The following is a 20,493-nucleotide window of genomic DNA, read 5'->3' as shown; positions in this document are numbered from 1 at the left end:
CCACTAGGGCCACACGTTACATGATTGAAGCAATGAAAAATGTATTGCATATCTCTGATAATACAAGTACCACTAAAAAGGGTATTATGTTTGGTGAGAAAAAACTGCCTGTAGTTTTTCCTGTGTCCGAGGAATTAAATGAAGTGTGTGATGAGGCGTGGGTTTCCCCCGATAAAAAACTGATAATTCCTAAAAGGTTATTGGCATCGTACCCTTTCCCGCCAGAGGATAGGGCACGTTGGGAAACACCCCCTAGGGTGGATAAAGCGCTCACACGCTTGTCTAAACAGGTAGCACTACCCTCTCCTGATACGGCCGCCCTAAAGGAACCTGCCGATAGAAAGCTGGAGAATATCCTAAAATGTATATACTCTCACACGGGTGTTATACTGCGACCAGCAATCTCCTCAGCCTTGATGTGCAGTGCGGGCCTGGCGTGGTCGGATTCCCTGACTGAAAATATTGATACCCTAGATAGGGACAGTATATTACTGACTATAGAGCATTTGAAGGATGCATTTCTATATATGCGTGATGCACAGAGGGATATTTGCCGACTGGCATCAAGAGTTAGCGCGCTGTCCATTTCTGCAAGAAGAGGTTTATGGACGCGGCAGTGGTCAGGTGATGCGGATTCTAAAAGGCACATGGAAGTATTGCCTTATAAGGGGGAGGAGTTATTTGGGGTAGGTCTATCAGACCTGGTAGCCACGGCAACTGCTGGAAAATCCACATTTTTACCCCAGGTAGCTTCTCAACCTAAGAAGACGCCGTATTATCAGGCGCAGTCCTTTCGGCCCCATAAGGGCAAGCGGGCAAAAGGCGCCTCATTTCTGCCCCGTGGCAGAGGGAGAGGAAAAAGACTGCAACAAACAGCCAGTTCCCAGGAACAAAAGCCCTCTCCCGCCTCCGCAAAGTCCTCAGCATGACGCTGGGGCTTTACAAGCGGACTCAGGCACGGTGGGGGCCCGTCTCAAGAAATTCAGTGCGCAGTGGGCCCACTCGCAAGTGGACCCCTGGATCCTTCAGGTGGTATCTCAGGGGTACAAATTGGAATTCGAGACGTCTCCCCCTCGCCGTTTTCTAAAGTCTGCTTTACCAACGTCTCCCTCAGACAGGGAGGCAGTATTGGAAGCCATTCACAAGCTGTATTCCCAGCAGGTGATAATCAAGGTACCCCTCCTACAACAGGGAAAGGGGTACTATTCCACACTATTTGTGGTACCGAAGCCGGACGGCTCGGTGAGACCAATTTTAAACCTAAAATCCTTGAACACTTACATACAAAGGTTCAAATTCAAGATGGAGTCACTCAGAGCAGTGATTGCAAACCTGGAAGAAGGGGACTATATGGTGTCTCTGGACATCAAAGATGCTTACCTACATGTCCCAATTTACCCTTCTCACCAAGGGTACCTCAGGTTTGTGGTACAGAACTGTCACTATCAGTTTCAGACGCTGCCGTTTGGATTGTCCACGGCACCCCGGGTCTTTACCAAGGTAATGGCCGAAATTATGATACTCCTTTGAAGAAAGGGAGTTTTAGTTATCCCTTACTTGGACGATCTCCTGATAAGGGCAAGATCCAGGGAACAGTTGGAAGTCGGAGTAGCACTATCTCAGATAGTGCTGCGCCAGCACGGTTGGATTCTCAATATTCCAAAATCGCAGCTAATCCCGACGACACGACTTCTATTCCTAGGGATGATCCTGGACACAGTCCAGAAAAAGGTGTTTCTCCCGGAGGAGAAAGCCAGGGAGTTATCCGAACTAGTCAGAAATCTCCTAAAACCAGGCCAAGTCTCAGTGCATCAATGCACAACGGTCCTGGGAAAGATGGTGGCTTCTTACGAAGCAATCCCATTCGGCAGATTCCACGCAAGAACCTTCCAGTGGGATCTGCTAGACAAATGGTCCGGGTCGCATCTTCAGATGCATCAGCGGATAATCTTGTCACCAAGGACAAGGGTGTCTCTCCTGTGGTGGTTGCAGAGTGCTCATCTTCTAGAGGGCCGCAGATTCGGCATTCAGGACTGGGTCCTGGTGACCACGGATGCCAGCCTGAGAGGCTGGGGAGCAGTCACACAGGGAAGAAATTTCCAGGGCTTGTGGTCAAGCCTGGAGACATCACTTCACATAAATATCCTGGAGCTAAGGGCCATCTACAATGCTCTAAGCCTAGCAAGACCTCTGCTTCAAGGTCAGCCGGTGCTGATCCAGTCGGACAACATCACGGCAGTCGCCCACGTAAACAGACAGGGCGGCACAAGAAGCAGGAGGGCAATGACAGAAGTTGCAAGGATTCTTCGCTGGGCGGAAAATCATGTGATAGCACTGTCAGCAGTGTTCATTCCGGGAGTGGACAACTGGGAAGCAGACTTCCTCAGCAGACACGACCTCCACCCGGGGGAGTGGGGACTTCACCCAGAAGTCTTCCACATGATTGTGAACCGTTGGGAAAAACCAAAGGTGGACATGATGGCGTCCCGCCTCAACAAAAAACTAGACAGATATTGCGCCAGGTCAAGGGACCCTCAGGCAATAGCTGTGGACGCTCTGGTAACACCGTGGGTGTACCAGTCAGTGTATGTGTTCCCTCCTCTGCCTCTCATACCCAAGGTACTGAGAATCATAAGAAGGAGAGGAGTAAGGACTATACTCGTGGCTCCGGATTGGCCAAGAAGGACTTGGTACCCGGAACTTCAAGAGATGCTCACAGAGGACCCGTGGCCTCTACCTCTAAGAAAGGACCTGCTCCAGCAGGGACCCTGTCTGTTCCAAGACTTACCGCGGCTGCGTTTGACGGCATGGCGGTTGAACGCCGGATCCTGAAGGAAAAAGGCATTCCGGATGAAGTCATCCCTACCCTGATCAAAGCCAGGAAGGATGTAACCGTACAACATTATCACCGTATTTGGCGTAAATATGTTGCGTGGTGCGAGGCCAGGAAGGCCCCTACAGAGGAATTTCAACTGGGTCGTTTCCTGCATTTCCTGCAAACAGGACTGTCTATGGGCCTAAAATTAGGGTCCATTAAGGTTCAAATTTCGGCCCTGTCGATTTTCTTCCAGAAAGAACTGGCTTCAGTTCCTGAAGTTCAGACGTTTGTCAAGGGGGTACTGCATATACAGCCTCCTTTTGTGCCTCCAGTGGCACCTTGGGATCTCAATGTAGTTTTGGGGTTCCTAAAATCACATTGGTTTGAACCACTCTCCACTGTGGACTTAAAATATCTCACATGGAAAGTGGTAATGCTGTTAGCCCTGGCTTCAGCCAGGCGTGTCTCAGAATTGGCGGCTTTATCCTATAAAAGCCCTTACCTAATTTTTTCATACGGACAGGGCAGAATTGAGGACTCGTCCTCAATTTCTCCCTAAGGTGGTTTCAGCGTTTCACTTGAACCAGCCTATTGTGGTACCTGCGGCTACTAGGGACTTGGAGGACTCCAAGTTGCTGGACGTAGTCAGGGCCCTGAAAATATATGTTTCCAGGACGGCTGGAGTCAGAAAATCTGACTCGCTGTTTATCCTGTATGCACCCAACAAGCTGGGTGCTCCTGCTTCTAAGCAGACTATTGCTCGTTGGATTTGTAGTACAATTCAGCTTGCACATTCTGTGGCAGGCCTGCCACAGCCAAAATCTGTAAAAGCCCATTCCACAAGGAAGGTGGGCTCATCTTGGGCGGCTGCCCGAGGGGTCTCGGCTTTACAACTTTGCCGAGCAGCTACTTGGTCAGGGGCAAACACGTTTGCTAAATTCTACAAATTTGATACCCTGGCTGAGGAGGACCTGGAGTTCTCTCATTCGGTGCTGCAGAGTCATCCGCACTCTCCCGCCCGTTTGGGAGCTTTGGTATAATCCCCATGGTCCTTACGGAGTTCCCAGCATCCACTAGGACGTCAGAGAAAATAAGAATTTACTTACCGATAATTCTTTTTCTCGTAGTCCGTAGTGGATGCTGGGCGCCCATCCCAAGTGCGGATTGTCTGCAATACTTGTACATAGTTATTGTTACAAAAATCGGGTTATTATTGTTGTGAGCCATCTTTTCAGAGGCTCCTCTGTTATCATGCTGTTAATTGGGTTCAGATCACAGGTTGTACGGTGTGATTGGTGTGGCTGGTATGAGTCTTACCCGGGATTCAAAATCCTTCCTTATTGTGTACGCTCTTCCGGGCACAGTATCCTAACTGAGGCTTGGAGGAGGGTCATAGGGGGAGGAGCCAGTGCACACCAGGTAGTCCTAAAGCTTTTACTTTTGTGCCCAGTCTCCTGCGGAGCCGCTATCCCCATGGTCCTTACGGAGTTCCCAGCATCCACTACGGACTACGAGAAAAAGAATTATCGGTAAGTAAATTCTTATTATTTACATTTGTACTAGTAGGCATCCAGATTGCTTTTAGGAGCTGCTTAACTAAACAATACAATACAAATATTTATCATATAATTAATTAACTGTGAATATACAGGTACTTAATAATTAATACATTTTAACTTCATGCATATACACTCTAGGAGAGTGTTCAGCGCCCAATTGCATCAGGGCAAAATATCCCCTGTCTTTTATAGCACATGTGCAAGAAATAAAAGTATTAAAAGCTTTCCTGCCCATGGTGGAAGTCCAAGGCATGGTGCAATGTCAGTGCGTTTAATCCTATTTCAAAAACTTCATCAAGGGGATAATGGTATGGGACATGAAGGGCATATTTAGAGATGAATAACAGTAAAGATGAAGACCGCATTGGCCCAAACAAGGTGACCACACTTCCTGTTCAGAATGTACAGAAAGTCTTCTCCTATTCCTCAAAGGCAACAAACTGTATACGTCTACAATATATATGCGAAGTACACAATACGCAAGTAGATATACAATATAATCCTAAAAATCCAGACACTGCAGGCGGGTGGAACACAATGTGACAATTCCTGTGGAGTATCTCTTAACACACAGATGTTTGCAAAGTGTATAATAGTGGGTATAGATGTACAGATGTGTCCTCACACATCTTTGCTAAAAAGTGCTGCATGTTGTGGCGTTGCCGCGATGCGTACACATCACGGCATAGCGTCCTACCAGCAGCACTTTGTTGTACTACTATTCGCGGAAGCATGAGTACGCGTTCTCCCATAAATGCCGCTGACAAAAACTGAAACTAAGAATGGGTTGCGGGAGCTGAGCTCCCCGCTGCCCGTTCCTACTAAGTGCCACTGGCTCCCCCTCTTATATCGGGCAGCGGGGGCACTGCTTCACTGCTGCCTGTGCCACAATGTGTATGTTGCGCAATATGAAACGCCATATAGGGAATAGCAAGATGCAATGCATCGCAGCAAAGATGTTTGTGGACACAGCTGTACATATATATATATATGGATGGCCATATGCAATGAATATACATTATTCTCTGTCCACGTTTAATGGATGAGTATGACTCCTTATTCAATATGATGGCTTATCAGATACTGTATTAAATTGATATTGTAATTTTCTACTATGGTGGTCTGCTGGTGCTTTTTCTTGTTGCTTTTTGACCGGGCACCCACAACTTTACTGAGAAAGTGTGTACGGTTTGTCATTGGATTGTGTGTGTGTGTGTGTGTGTGTGTGTGTGTGTGTGTGTGTGTGTGTCTCTAAGGTCAATGTCAAATTATCTCTTCTGACCTGCTGATACCAACAAAAAGTGTTGGCTATACTCTATAATATTTTTGAGAAGATACAGTGGGGGGAGCTATCCAGAACAGGCAATTGACCCACACCCAAGACTGTGTTCACCATTGTTTCTATCTTCCCATATAAGTATACTATACAGAAACCCATACTGTTTGCCTAGAGAACTAACACACATCAATAAATTCATTCCTGTAGAACAATGGTGACTCCTCTAAGCCAGAGGAGATTCTGGAGTCTAATACTGATGCAGGAGAGTGGTACCTGGAGGTGGAGCGTGTGCTTCCACAGCTGAAAGTCACAGTCAGGACAGATAACAAGGTGAGCTCTAACACACAACTACCCTAATCCACAAACTCACGGGTCTCTGTAATAAGCCCTGGAGATAGATAAAGTACAACTCAGCCAGCTCCCAACTGCTATGTTACAGGCTGTGTTGGAAAGAAGACAGGAGCTGGTTGGCTGGTACTTTATCTCAGTACCCCCCCCTCTCTCCCCCCCCTCTCTCTCTCTCTCTCTCTCTCAGTACATAGTCCCCTCTACTGTACATCTAATGCCAATGAAATTAGTTATTGTGTGTGTGTGTGGTCGGAGACCCCCAGCCACATGTGTACTTGCGGCTGTGGCGCTGAAGGGGTTAACCCTCAGCTGCCCAGCGCCATTTTAATGGACGAATTGGTGCTTGGCGCCATGTTCTGTAAATGCATGTTTAAATTATATATTCTAACATGCCATATGTAGTGCTCTGTGCACAGTTGTAGGATTGCATGTTTAAATGTATTTATATTTAAGATGTGCTTACATGTATTTTGGAAGGGAAACATGCACTTACTATGTATGACTGAGTAAGGATCCCCTATTTTCTGTAACTAGGAAATTGAATGCTAATTGCCCTCTCCAAGCAGATCTGGTGACTGACAAAACCTTTTGATGTTGGACAGTGTACAGCAGATAATGTGCTAGGAGTGTGAGTTCCTCAGACAAAGGCATTAATAACAGGGGGTTTCCTTATTCCATATGTAAAGTGGTATGGGTTTGGAACCAGTATTTATTTATGTAGCTGATTTTATTTATATAAGAATCCTGAATGGTATATGCAGGAAAAGGATGAGGAACATTTGTTTGCAAAATCAAATACAAATCGTATTTTGAAGCTATGTGATAAATGTATCAAAGGCGAATTGTAAACTACCAGGTGGTAAGGAATGGAGTTTAAATGACACCAAACTTTGTGTGTGACAGGAAGGAGGAAATTGCTTCATGCACTTATATCCTTTTAAAATGTAATCAATTTATTTATATTTTGTAAGATATTCTGATTGGATGGAAAGGACTCGAGGGGAGGGGGTGTCTGACTATAGGGTGTGGGGGGGGGGGGGGGGACTGACTACCCCGGACTACCCCCTGAGATGCAGTGCGGTTTTACTGTATAAGAAGAGGAGGCCTGTGAGCTTCAGATGTGTATTATACCATTTGCACTCTGCTATAAACATCTTGCTGTATTGCTGAAGTTCTTTTCAGAACTATTTTTGGTGAATAAACATCTTCTGCCTCAAGACGACTGCTTCATCTTGTGACCTGCAGGGCTAGGCGAAACCTAGCTCCATTTTCCGGCTGTTCAGGGTACACCCAGTGTCTCCGCCAGCTACCGTGCTGTGCTTAGGCAAGCGACGATTGGGAATTCTTCAATACCACACAGGGGTGGTAAGACAGCGTGTCGACTCATACAGAGCAGAACTGTGGTTCCAAACGCCACGGCAGGAGGAAACTGGTGGTGGCAGCGTAGTACGTGCCCACTGCACAGTGGTGGAGTCAGTAACTGGTGGTTACTGATGGTAAGCAGGAATCCCCTAATTGGCCAGGTCCCATGTGACCTAAAACTCCATTCTGTGACTAGTGGCGGGATGCAAAGTGGTGAGGACTCTCGTACGGAACCGTCTGGTCACAGAAATTGGTGGTATACCGGTGGGATTATCCCAGGCGTCTTTTCGGTCACCCGATTGGAGAAGCCGAGTTACTCAGGAGAGGAGTAACTGCAGCGCAGAAGAACGCACAAGATGGTGGACTTCAGTGGAATGTTTAAGGACGATCTGGTGATCGTGTGTCAGCAGAAGGATGTGGATATCCCTTTCAACGCGTCCAGAAGCGTCATGAGGGTGGCAATCGTGAGCTTTGAGGAGTCCCGCCGGGCGGAAGTAGAGAGCGCTTAGGGTGTCATCATCGAAGAGGACGGCCCAACAGTAGACCTTTGTACGGACCCGGTGAGACCCACAAACCCCACCCCCCCTAGCAGCAGCCATGTTTCCCAACATTGCACATTTATTGGCAAGCTGCTCAATCAGATGTCACTCAAGTGCTAAAAGGGAGGGGTAATTCTGGATAAGCGAAAAACATTTTGCTATCCCTAATGCACGCTGAGTGAGAAATAACGCTACATAATGATCAGATAATACGGAGATCTTCGTTGCGTATATCTGCAGATATAGGGTTAAGCCCCCAGGCCGATCGGCAAGGCGTCTCCGTCACTGGGGGTCCCTAATACTAGGTGTGGGTCCGGGCCGCGGGACCCCATCATGTCGGCACAGGCCGGCTACCCCAGGGCAGCACACAAGCGAAAATTAGTAAGGGTTAATAAGAAGCACATAAGTGCTATGTAAGTGAGGTGTGATTAAAATAATACAAAAATATATACAATGTGATAGGGAAAAATATAAGTGTTAATAAAGTGTTAAGGTGTGCCAACCTGAAGCAGCCCAGCCATACCAACACAGGGAAATTCGCACGTCCGGACCCGCCCATAAATAATGACAAATATGTTATTCCCTAGCAGGGCCAGGATCCCAACGTCCCAGTGGGGGCAGCATGGATAGCTAGCGGAATTGGGGGAAAGGGCAACTGAACAAGAGCGCTTGATCATCATCCAGATGTGGCGTGATGAGCGGGCATCACAGGCCGTGGTACCACGAGAGCCGTTGACTGCTGCTGCAAGCAGATCAGGACGTATATAGTTAGCCAAGTTTGCAGACAATGGGGACATTGATGGACATTTACAAGTTTTTGAAAGGACTTGCAAACTACATGATTTACCCAAGTCGAAGTGGGTGAGACACCTTGTGCTCACTCTGCATGGAGAGGCCTATTGAGGAGTGGCCACGGAGGACTGTGGGGATTACGACAAAGTTGGAAAGGCCCTCCAGCGATTTTTCAACACTCCCGTGTCCTATAGGAAAAAGTTCCGGTACTTGCCCAAGAACCCTAATAGCACCCATGAGCAGTTCGCCACCCAGCTGCGTCAGTACGTGGTGAAGTGGGTGAAGAATTCTGAAGCCACTACATGTCTGATGCACTGATTGACCTGATCTGCAGTGAGCAGTTCTATCGCAGGTGCACACCAGAAGTGAAGGAGTGGGTGCTAGACCGGGAGCCACCCAGCTTAAAGATGGCTGACCAGCTAGCAGACAAGTATGTGGCAATTCGCCCACACGGGCAAAAGCGCCCGACCAGCAGCCAGCCCCAAAGGACTGTACCACCTGGGGGGCACCCCTCTTCAGCTCATCACCCCCAAAAACAAGCGTCCTCCAACCCGGGTGCTCTTGGCCAGCAACCGCACCGCAGCGTCCCTGCAAGTGATCAGACCATCGGCGCCATGACTGGAGAAGAAGTGTTACGGCTGCTGGAAAATCGGACATCTGAGGGTGAACTGTCATACACCTCAAGCACCCCAGACTTGCGTCCCAAATCAGAGTGCTGGATCCCAGCTCGCTTGTTTAATGAGTGGAGATGAGCCTACAGAGACTGTTCCCCCTCCGGTCAGTCCGATGGAGTGTGGCGAGAAACAGGTGCACACTGCGGAAAGAGTCATCTGCATGGCCAAACAGCCCCTACACAATATGTGGAGGCACCTGCAGCCGGTTGACGTGGGACCCCTGCAGGGGGAAGGCCTAAGAGACTCTGGGGCCTCAATCACTGTAGTGAGCCCCCACCTTATCGATCTTGCTGCGGTATTGCAGGGTCGCACTGCTATGGTCACCATGGCAGATGGAACAGAGAAAGAGGTTCCCATGGCAAGAGTATACCTGGACTGGGGAGCTGGACCAGAGTTGCGAGAAGTTGCCATCATGGATGGTCTCTTAACTGATGTGGTCCTAGGAAATGATCTGGGTGGTGGAATCGTCACCACTTTTGCTGGCGCCATTCCCCGGAGTCAAGTTCCACAACCACCGTTGACATCAGCTACTCCAGCTTTGCCCATCCCAGAGGAAAAGACGCCAGCTGCTAGACAACTGCCAGCACAGCCAACCACAGCATCAACCAGCCCAGAGGAATATTACAGCGGCTAGATCAGTACATCGACCCCGCATGCCTTTTGCCTCTGGTATGCCTACGTCCCCTAGCAACGCAGTGGATGTTGGTTCCAGCTCGTTTGATCCTGTGGGGGTGCCCAGTGATGCTCCTGACCCAAGTGGTTTGCCAACTCGGCGGTGAGTATGAGAAACCACACTGACCTTTCCGTGACTGACCCCTACCAGACTGACCCCAGTAGTCCCCATCTAGATTCCCCTGTAGAGTGTCCCAATTTAGGAGAGATTGAGGGCTGCAGGCAGGAGTTTAGGGAGGCTCAACTCTCTGACCCATCCATGAAAGGCATGAGGCCCCACGCTGGCAGCGGCCTTGACAGGTTTGGGACAGGAAGTGTGACCTGGCGGGAAGGGTTAAGGTACAGAGTAGCCAAGAAAGTGGGAGGGGATAGAAACAGATAGGGATCGTGTCCAACTGGTCCCCACAGGGAACTTTCCTGCGCAAACTGTGTCAGTTGCCAGCGAAAACCCCTTTTGACAGTCACCCAGAGATAGACTGTACCCTGAAGTGCCTAACACAGAAATTACCCTGGTCTGGAATGTCGGATGATACCCAGACCAACTGTAAGGCTGGTGCCATGCGTTGACAGCTAGGGCACTCCAGCGGTTGTGTTGTCTCTGGGCCTCTGCCCATAGGAGAACCCTTACAGCAAGTTGCTGTAGACATAGTAAGTCCCCTGCCTGTGTGCAGTAGATCGGGGAAGACACACAGCCTCCCTGTAGTTGATGCCACACGGGATCCAGAGACTGGTGGTCTGGGTGCTATAACTGTGGTACAGGTAGCGGACAGGGAGGTAAGAGCAGACCTAGGTGACAGGGTAGGTTTCCCGAGTCATAGGTCGACAGAGAAGGATTGGAGGGCAGGTCTGACAGTTACTACAGGCGGATGCCAGATAGGAATGACAGATGTGCAGTGCCTGGGGCACCGCGTGGGAGGAGACGGGTAGGCCCAAAGCCGAGGTGACCAAAGGCTGTCCCGGACCCACATCACCCAGACAGGTACTGACTTTAGAACCTGTAAGGCCCTACGGACATGTTGTCACTGACTTTAGTTCTGTAGTGAACCCCTTACAGAGATGACTAGGAAGGGCATTCCCAAGTCAGTGGGCTCTGCACCGGCTTGTGAGTTGGCATTCCAGTCACTGAAGGAGGCTCTAGTACCTTCTCCAGTGCTGATGGCGCACATTCAGGACCAACTACTGCACCACTGCATGGACTGGGAGCAGTACTGAGCCAGAAGGAGCCATATGGGCAGGAGCACCCTGTGACCTGTTTGAGCAGAACACTGCTATGGTGGGAGAAGGGGTCTGCCACAATTGGGACACGTGGGGTGACACTTGTGTGTGCATTGGACCAATTTCTACTCTGTTCATGTAGCTGGCCCCCCACAGTGGTGACTTACCACCCACCTGTTAGGTGGCTGCAACCTACCTTGGGGAAATTTGACACTGTTGTGTTGGAGACTTGGACTCGGACTTCATGTGGACTATTTGAATATTGTGTCCCCACAAGTGTCCTCACTTACTATATATGACTGAATAAGGATCCCCTATCTTCTGTAACTAGGAAATGGGATTGCCCTCTCCCAGCAGATCTGATGACTAACAAAACCTTTTGATGTTGGACAGTGTACAGCAGATAATGTGCTAGGAGTGTGAGTTCCTTAGACAAAAGCGTTAATCACGGGGGGTTTTCTTATTCCATATGTAAAGTGGTATGGATTGGTATGGGTTTGGAACCTGTATTTATTTATGTAGCTGGTTTGATTGATATACAAATCCTGAATGGTATATACAGGAAAAGGATGAGGAACATTTGTTTGCAAAATTAAATACAAACCGTATTTTGAAGCTATGTGATAAATGTATCAAAAGCGAATTGTAAACTACCAAACTTTGTGTGTGACAGGAAGGAGGAAATTGCTTCATGCACTTATATCCTTTTAAAATGTAATCTATTTATATTTTGTAAGATATCCTGATTGGATGGAAAGGACTCAGGGGAACTACCCCCTGAGATGCAGTGTGGTTTTACTGTATAAGAAGAGGAGGCCTGTGAGCTTCAGATGTGTATTATACCATTTGCACTCTGTTGTAAACATCTTGCTGTATTGCTGAAGTTTTTTTTTTTTTAACATCAATAGTTTTTATTAGAGAAAAGCAATTTTATGGGGTACAGAAAAGGAAAAAGGACGGGGGCCATACAACAAAACACCGTAACACGATGTAGGCGGGGATTCAGGGAGGGGGGGCACATCGGATTGGCGGGGGGGGGGGGGGGTGAGCATCCAGTAACACAGTGGTGGAGGTACTTTGAAACAAATATGGGAAGCAAAAGAAAGAGAGAAGAGGAGAGAGAAGTACGTATGGCAGGAGAGGAGAGGAGACCGCTTCAAGGGGTAGATGCTGAAGTTTTTTTCAGAACTATTTTTGGCGAATAAACATCTGCCTCAAGACGACTGCTTCATCTTGTGACCTGCAGGGCTAGGCGAAACTTGGCTCAGTTTTCCGGCTGTCCAGGGTACACCCAGCGTCTCCAAGCTTCACCTTCCGCCTGCTACCGTCCTGTGCTTAGGCAAGCGATGATTGGGGATTCGTCAACACCACACAGGGGTGGTAAGACAGCGTTTCGATGCATACAGAGCAGAACAATGGTTCCGGACGCCACGGCAGGGAGGAGTCTGGTGGTGGCAGCATAGTACACGCACACTGCGCAGTGGGTGCAGTCAGTAACAGGCGGTTACTGACGGTAAGCGGGAATCCCCTAATAGGCCAGGTGCCGTGTGACCTAAAACTCCATTCCGTGACTGGGGGCGGGATGCGAAGCGGTGAGGGCTCTCGTATGGAACCGTCCGGTCACAGTGTGTTATTAAGTAAAGTTAATATAAGTACAAAATCAATCACATTAAAGATTGTATTATTATGTGTCTAATATAAACAATGATATTGCACTTTTTCAATCTTAATATACACTGCTCAAAAAAACACTAAAATAACACATCTGAATGAATGAAATATTCTTATTAAATACTTTGTTCTTTACATAGTTGAATGTGCTGACAACAAAATCACACAAAAATTATCAATGGAAATCAAATTTATTAACCCATGGAGGTCTGGATTTGGAGTCACACTCAAAATTAAAGTGGAAAAACACACTACAGGCTGATCCAACTTTGATGTAATGTCCTTAAAACAAGTCAAAATGAGGCTCAGTAGTGTGTGTGGCCTCCACGTGCCTGTATGACCTCCCTACACGCCTGGGCATGCTCCTGATGAGGTGGCGGATGGTCTCCTGAGGGATCTTCTCCCAGACCTGGACTAAAGCATCCGCCAACTCCTGGACAGTCTGTGGTGCAACGTGGCATTGGTGGATGGAGCGAGACATGATGTCCCAGATGTGCTCAATTGGATTCAGGTCTGGGGAACGGGCGGGCCAGTCCATAGCATCAATGCCTTCGTCTTGCAGGAACTGCTAACACACTCCAACCACATGAGGTCTACCATTGTCTTGCATTAGGAGGAACCCAGAGCCAACCGCACCAGCATATGGTCTCACAAGGGGTCTGAGGATCTCATCTCGGTACCTAATGGCAGTCAGACTACCTCTGGCGAGCACATGGAGGGCTGTGCGGCCCCCCAAAGAAATGCCACCCCACACCATTACTGACCCACTGCCAAACCGGTCATGCTGGAGGATGTTGCAGGCAGCAGAACGTTCCCCTTGGCATCTCCAGACTCTGTCACGTCTGTCACATGTGCTCAGTGAGAACCTGCTTTCATCTGTGAAGAGCACAGGGCGCCAGTGGCGAATTTGCCAATCTTGATGTTCTCTGGCAAATGCCAAACGTCCTGCACGGTGTTGGGCTGTAAGCACAACCCCCACCTGTGGACGTCGGGCCCTCATACCACCCTCATGGAGTCTGTTTCTGATCGTTTGAGTAGACACATGCACATTTGTGGCTTGCTGGAGGTCATTTTGCAGGGCTCTGGCAGTGCTCCTGTTCCTCCTTGCACAAAGGCGGAGGTAGCGGTCCTGCTGCTGGGTTGTTGCCCTCCTACAGCCTCCTCCACGTCTCCCGATGTACTGGCCTGTCTCCTGGTAGCGCCTCCATGCTCTGGACACTACGCTGACAGACACAGCAAACCTTCTTGCCACAGCTCACATTGATGTGCCATCCTGGATGATCTGCACTACCTGAGCCACTTGTGTGGGTTGTAGACTCCGTCTCATGCTACCACTAAAGTGAAAGCACCGCCAGCTTTGAAAAGTGACCAAAACATCAGCCAGAAAGCATAGGAGCTGAGAAGTGGTCCGTGGTCACCACCTGCAGAACAACTCCTTTATTGTGGGTGTCTTGCTAATTGCCTATAATTTCCACCTGTTGTCTATTCAATTTGCATAACAGCATGTGAAATTGATTGTCGATCAGGGTTGCTTTCTAAGTGGACAGTTTGATTTCACAGAAGTGTGATTGACTTGGAGTTACATTGTGTTGTTTAAGTGTTCCCTTTATGTTTTTTGAGCAGTGTAAATTACTGTAAACTATAAAAGGTCCATTAAGATGCAAGTTGGTTTATATAAAAAATGCTAGTAATATTAACAGCTTTATATATGTGTAATTTATTTAATCCAATGTGCGGAATTCAATTCTTTTCACCCGTTTCCACACTCGTTCTGTTTCTGCCCTCAGGGACGTTGTTTCATTATTTCAGCTCGCTACCCCCGGAGTAGGGAGGCACCCAACCCTTTACACAGTAAACCTGATTACTATGGGCGCAATATGCGTGATAACTGAGATCATTTTAGAAAGGAAATTGGGCGTGATATGTCATTTGAATCTCACCCAATGTGTTTGTGAGGGTAGTGATATTTATTGTATTGTTGAACTATTTTTCGTGGATTACTTGAATTACTAAATATTTATGTTCCTGTTTTTAGGACTGGAGGGTTCATGTCGACCAAATGCATCAACACAAAGAGGGCATCGAAACATCGTTAAAAGAAACAAAGGTTTTTTTAAGTTTATGTTATTTTATTTGTGAAAGGCAAGAATGGAACTAGAAGTAAGTAGGATGTAAAAATTAAGGACTAGCTGAATAAAATGGCTGACTCAAAGATGTGCGCAAACCCTATGGTTTGTGTAGATCTCCAATGCACAGGATCAGCACTGCATGTGTGCAGGTTATTTTGTAGCAGTACCGAAGTCAAGGTCTCCCTCTTCCAATGCAGATTTCCACACCACAGATTTCAGTTGACCATCCTGAGTAACCTGAGGGTTACCTCAGATGGCCGAGGTTCATGCCGTGTCTTTGCAGCAGCTGATCAGTGAAGCCGGCAGGGGGTGTCTACTTATTCAAGACATCTCCTGCGGCATTAGCATATTTACATACAGCTGCTGCATCCAAAGAGGCAGCTGCTGCATAAACTACGTCTCTCTCTTCATCAGGCCTATAGTCTCTATCTCCGTGCAGACAGGTGCGTAAGAACATTGCATACAGATGCAGTAGAGTTTATTACAATTAGTGTCACACCATTGCACAGAATAGTCTTTGCAACTATCCCAACTGATCTAACTATCTCATTATATGAACCTGTACTAAATGTGTCCTCAGGGTTACCTGGACAAGCTCCACAACGAGATCAGTAAGACACTGGAGAAAGTGGGCAGTCGTGAGAGGTATATTAATAATCAGCTGGATTCCTTGGTCCAAGAGTATCGAGCTGCACAAGCCCAACTGAGTGAGGTACACACGGAATTGCACAATTCCAGTTACACTTTTCTCCCTGTAAATGTATTACTACTAAAGTCAATGACGCTGTAAGCGTTTCAGAAGTGAGCTATTGCTGTACTGTCACAGACTAGCTATGATGCTGATGCTTACTCTGGAAAGCAGAATTACTGATCTGTCACTTTGCATCGATAACTATATTACTAAAGTCATAATCGTGTCTTGAAATAATGAATAAAGGCTACTATTACAAGGATGTATTCAAGATTATAGGGCTAACAATAGTTGGAGCGTGTGAGAATAATTGGGATGCTTCAGATAAACACAATACTGTGCTGGCACTTACAGTTCTTGGGTTTTGCGGATCACCAATGCAAGCAAACCTTGTCAGTGTTGCTGATGGGGAGTAAGATTCAGGAAAAGAGCACTGGATACATGGATAGTGCTAGCGGGAAGAGTACCGCGCCCATAGGAGCATAGTAAGGGGTGACCAGCTGGAAAGTATACTTGGTTACACAGGAATACTATAGTAAAATAGTGTTTCTGAGGTAATACATTTATTATCTAACGCTAGTATCACCTCCTAAAGGCCACATGTTGAGAAAGTTTCATTTGAAGCTATTCAAGTATAGTTGGTGCTATGATATTCAGTTGCCACATGGCAAAATTGAATTTGTGTAGATTGAATTCTATTTCTGTTCATGCTGGCAATATAAAAACACACTGACATTATTTGTAGGCAGAAAAATGCAACATAAACCAGATAAAATGTTTTACATGTCTTTGTTTTTGTTTCTCCTCTTAGTTGAAAGAACAGTACCAAGAATTAACATCAAAGGTTACAGAAAAGTCGAGAATCCTGTCAGAGGTAAAGCCTTCATATTCTTTCTTGCCTCATTCTATATTCCACCAACTGATTATTCCCGACACATCAACGTACTGTAGGTGACATCCTAAGCTCTCTGTTATAGTTCATTTAGTAATCACAGTGATTGTAAACTAAAATGAAAATAAATTCTGAATTCAGATGCATATTTTTCTTTAAGCTGAATGATGAGTTAGAAAAAGTAAAGCAGGAAATTGAAGAAAAAGGAAGTAGTATCACAGATGGAGGTAAGTTATCACATTGTGCTCACAATATACAATTCCATAACTTTGTTTTATCAAATGCACCATTTTCCAATTGCTGTCTGCAAATCTGTCAGTACATCCTGTAGAATCTTTTTATCTAGTGTTCTAGGCTTTCCCATAGGACCTCTTAATTTTTTGATGCAGTAAAGTACTGAAAATAACCTTCCACCAAAAGCTCTACTCCTACCTCAGACACCGTGGTCTCTGTTGATCGGTGAGTGATTGACAGGAAGTGGGTGTTTCTGGGTGGTTACTGGCCGTTTTCCGGGAGTGTGCTAAAAAATGCAGGCGTGACAGGTAAAAACGCAGGCGTGCCTGGGGAAACGGGGGAGTGGCTGGCCAAACGCAGGGCGTGTTTGTGACGTCAAAGCAGGAACTAAACTGACTGAAGTGATCGTAAGGTAGGAGTAGGTTTGGAGCTACTTTGAAACTGCTTGAAAATTTTTACGAGCAGTTCTGCTAAACTAAGATACACTCCCAGAGGGCGGCGGCCTAGCGTTTGCACTGCTGCTAAAAGCAGCTAGCGAGCGATCAACTCGGAATGAGGGCCATAGTTTGTAAAGATCCCCCTTCTAACATGGCAACTTGCTGCAGATAGAATGACAGTGTGTGATGAATAATATTTAATTGCATATAAAAGTTATTTACTGTATACTATTGAGCTCTGTAATACTCAGCCTTTGATGTATAACAATGTAACATCAGTGCCTGCATGAATATCTTGTTGTGTTTCTTATTTGGAATACATAATATAATCACTGGTTATTATATGTCCCTTATTTTGCAGCCCCGCTTGTGAAGATGAAACAAGCTTTGACAAAACTTAAGCAAGAGACTGTACAGATGGACATTAGAATTGGTGTTGTAGAGCATACACTGCTTCAGTCAAAACTCAATGAAAAATCAAATATGACCAGAGACATGCATGCTACAACCATCCTGGAATCTTCAACAGGAGACTATTAATTGTTTGGAATAGTTTCCTTAATTTATTACACATTTTTTTAATGAACATTTGAACATTTGATTTGTATATATTTTCATTTTGTATAATACATTGTTTTTCGCCAGGTTATAGTGATTTTTTTTTAAGCAGGAGTACATAGATTACTTGCGAATAAAGTGTTCTATTTTTATAGCACTTTCTCTTTCATCCACTAGGGGACACTGGAACAGCCTTAAAGCTTGCAACCGGAGGTGTGGCACAATCTAAAAATTAGCATTGTCTGCACAGCCGGCTCCTCCCCCTTCACTCCCCTCATCCCTCAATTTGAAAAAGTGTGCTGGAGGTGCAGCACGTGAGGGCTTATGCTCCTTTCTAGAAAAATAAAATATATATTGCTGCGTCAACCTAATGAAAAGGGGGACAAGGCAAACTGAAATTTGAGAGACAAAGATCCCTTTTGGAGGGACCTGCACATCTCTACAGGAGATCCTCTCTTACAAAGCACTGAGTGAGTACTGGTTGATAATATGGACCCCTCATCTTTAAAGAACTTAGTCTAGGCTTTTTATTTATTTTTTACTTGGTAAACCTCCCCCCCCTCTTGTACGGCGTGAGGCTCTGCATGTCTCTCCTGTGTGCAGGGAGAGACAGCAGAACCTACACGCTACAGAGCTGACAGCAGCAGGGACTTTGTAATAGACGGTCCCGGCGCTCGCCAGCCAGCGGGCAGCGGGAGGGAAAGTGGTCGGTGTACAGCGCCGCGCTGCTGAGGAGGATTTCTCAGCCGTGTGTGGCGGGAGAACAAGCGGCACATAGCAGGAACGATACCCCCACACGGTGCAAGTCTTACTGTGAAGGGGGAGTGGAAACACAGGCGCCAGTGCTCCCTTTTATAAGGTAAATGGTGAATACACATAACATACAGGGGTCATGCTATAGGACAGGTACAATGTCATAATGTACCCAAGAAATTTCAGTGGCGGACATTTTTAATATTATTTTAGGCGCCAGACTGAGGGGAAGGATGAGTCCTCCCCCTCGGAAAGAGCAAATAGGGGGGAGGGTTTTTCTTACAGAGATAGCTCCCCTGCTGTTAAGACTTGATATATATAGATAGATATTTATATACTGAGAGGATCTCCTGTTTCTCTGACGTCCTAGTGGATGCTGGGAACTCCGTAAGGACCATGGGGAATAGCGGCTCCGCAGGAGACTGGGCACAAAAGTAAAGCTTTAGGACTACCTGGTGTGCACTGGCTCCTCCCCCTATGACCCTCCTCCAAGCCTCAGTTAGATTTTTGTGCCCGGCCGAGAAGGGTGCACACTAGGGGCTCTCCTGAGCTTCTTAGTGAAAGTTTAGTTTTAGGTTTTTTATTTTCAGTGAGACCTGCTGGCAACAGGCTCACTGCATCGAGGGACTAAGGGGAGAAGAAGCGAACCTGCCTGCTTGCAGCCAGCTTGGGCTTCTTAGGCTACTGGACACCATTAGCTCCAGAGGGACCGAACACAGGCCCAGCCTCGGAGTCCGGTCCCAGAGCCGCGCCGCCGGCCCCCTTACAGAGCCAGAAGCAAGAAGAGGTCCGGAAAAATCGGCGGCAGAAGACATCAGTCTTCAACAAGGTAGCGCACAGCACTGCAGCTGTGCGCCATTGTTACTCAGGCACACTTCACACTTCGGTCACTGAGGGTGCAGGGCGCTAGGGGGGGGCGCCCTGAGCAGCAATGTAAACACCTTGGCTGGCGAAAATACACCACATATAACCCCCAGGGCTATATGGATGTATTTTAACCCCTGCCAGAACTCACCAAAAAGCGGGAGAAAAGGCCGCCGAGAAGGGGGCGGAGCCTATCTCCTCAGCACACGGGCGCCATTTTCCATCACAGCTCCGCTGGAAGGACGTCTCCCTGACTCTCCCCTGCAGTCCTGCACTACAGAAAAGGGTAAAAAAGAGAGGGGGGCACTAATTTGGCGCAGTTCTAATAATAACAGCAGCTATAAAGGGAAAAGCACGTTTTATAGTGGTATTCCTGTCTATATATAGCGCTCTGGTGTGTGCTGGCATACTCTCCCTCTGTCTCCCCAAAGGGCTAGTGGGGTCCTGTCCTCTATCAGAGCATTCCCTGTGTGTGTGCGGTGTGTCGGTACGATTGTGTCGACATGTTTGAGGAGGAAAATGAGATGGAGGCGGAGCAATTGCCTATTATAGAGTTGTCACCCCCTAGGGAGTCGACACCTGAGTGGCTGAGCTTATGGAAGGAATTGCGTGACAGTGTCAGTTCTTTACGAAAGACAGTTGACGACATGAGACAGCCGGCTACTCAGCTTGTGCCTGTCCAGGGGTCTCAAACGCCATCAGGGGCTTAAAACGCCCGTTACCTCAAATGGCAGACACAGACACGGATACTGACTCCAGTGTCGATGATGAGGAGACAAACGTGACTTCCAGTAGGGCCACACGTTACATGATTGCAGCAATGAAAAATGTATTGCATATCTCTGATAATACAAGTACCACTAAAAAGGGTATTATGTTCGGTGAGAAAAAACTGCCTGTAGTTTTTCCTGTATCCGAGGAATTAAATGAAGTGTGTGATGAGGCGTGGGTTTCCCCCGATAAAAAACTGATAATTCCTAAAAGGTTATTGGCATCGTACCCTTTC

At 47.1% G+C, this 20,493-nt stretch overlaps 1 protein-coding gene across 7 annotated transcripts in view; it reads left to right on the top strand.

Moving 5' to 3' along the window:
• IFT57 (intraflagellar transport 57) overlaps positions 1-18,024 on the top strand; it is a 61,457-nt gene extending 43,433 nt beyond the window's left edge. For all 7 annotated transcript variants that reach the window (XM_063953628.1, XM_063953631.1, XM_063953633.1 and 4 more), the window contains 6 exons: positions 5,864-5,986; positions 14,965-15,036; positions 15,639-15,770; positions 16,561-16,623; positions 16,802-16,868; positions 17,674-18,024. In XM_063953628.1, coding sequence (XP_063809698.1) covers positions 5,864-5,986; positions 14,965-15,036; positions 15,639-15,770; positions 16,561-16,623; positions 16,802-16,868; positions 17,674-17,852 — 636 coding nt within the window. In that variant the 3' untranslated portion in view covers positions 17,853-18,024. The remainder of the gene's footprint in view (positions 1-5,863; positions 5,987-14,964; positions 15,037-15,638; positions 15,771-16,560; positions 16,624-16,801; positions 16,869-17,673) is intronic.
• The last annotated feature ends 2,469 nt before the right edge of the window (positions 18,025-20,493 follow it).

This window comes from Pseudophryne corroboree, chromosome 2 (genome assembly GCF_028390025.1).
Source record: "Pseudophryne corroboree isolate aPseCor3 chromosome 2, aPseCor3.hap2, whole genome shotgun sequence".
Taxonomy (NCBI): domain Eukaryota; kingdom Metazoa; phylum Chordata; class Amphibia; order Anura; family Myobatrachidae; genus Pseudophryne; species Pseudophryne corroboree.
This window is presented reverse-complemented; position numbering and strand designations above follow the sequence as displayed.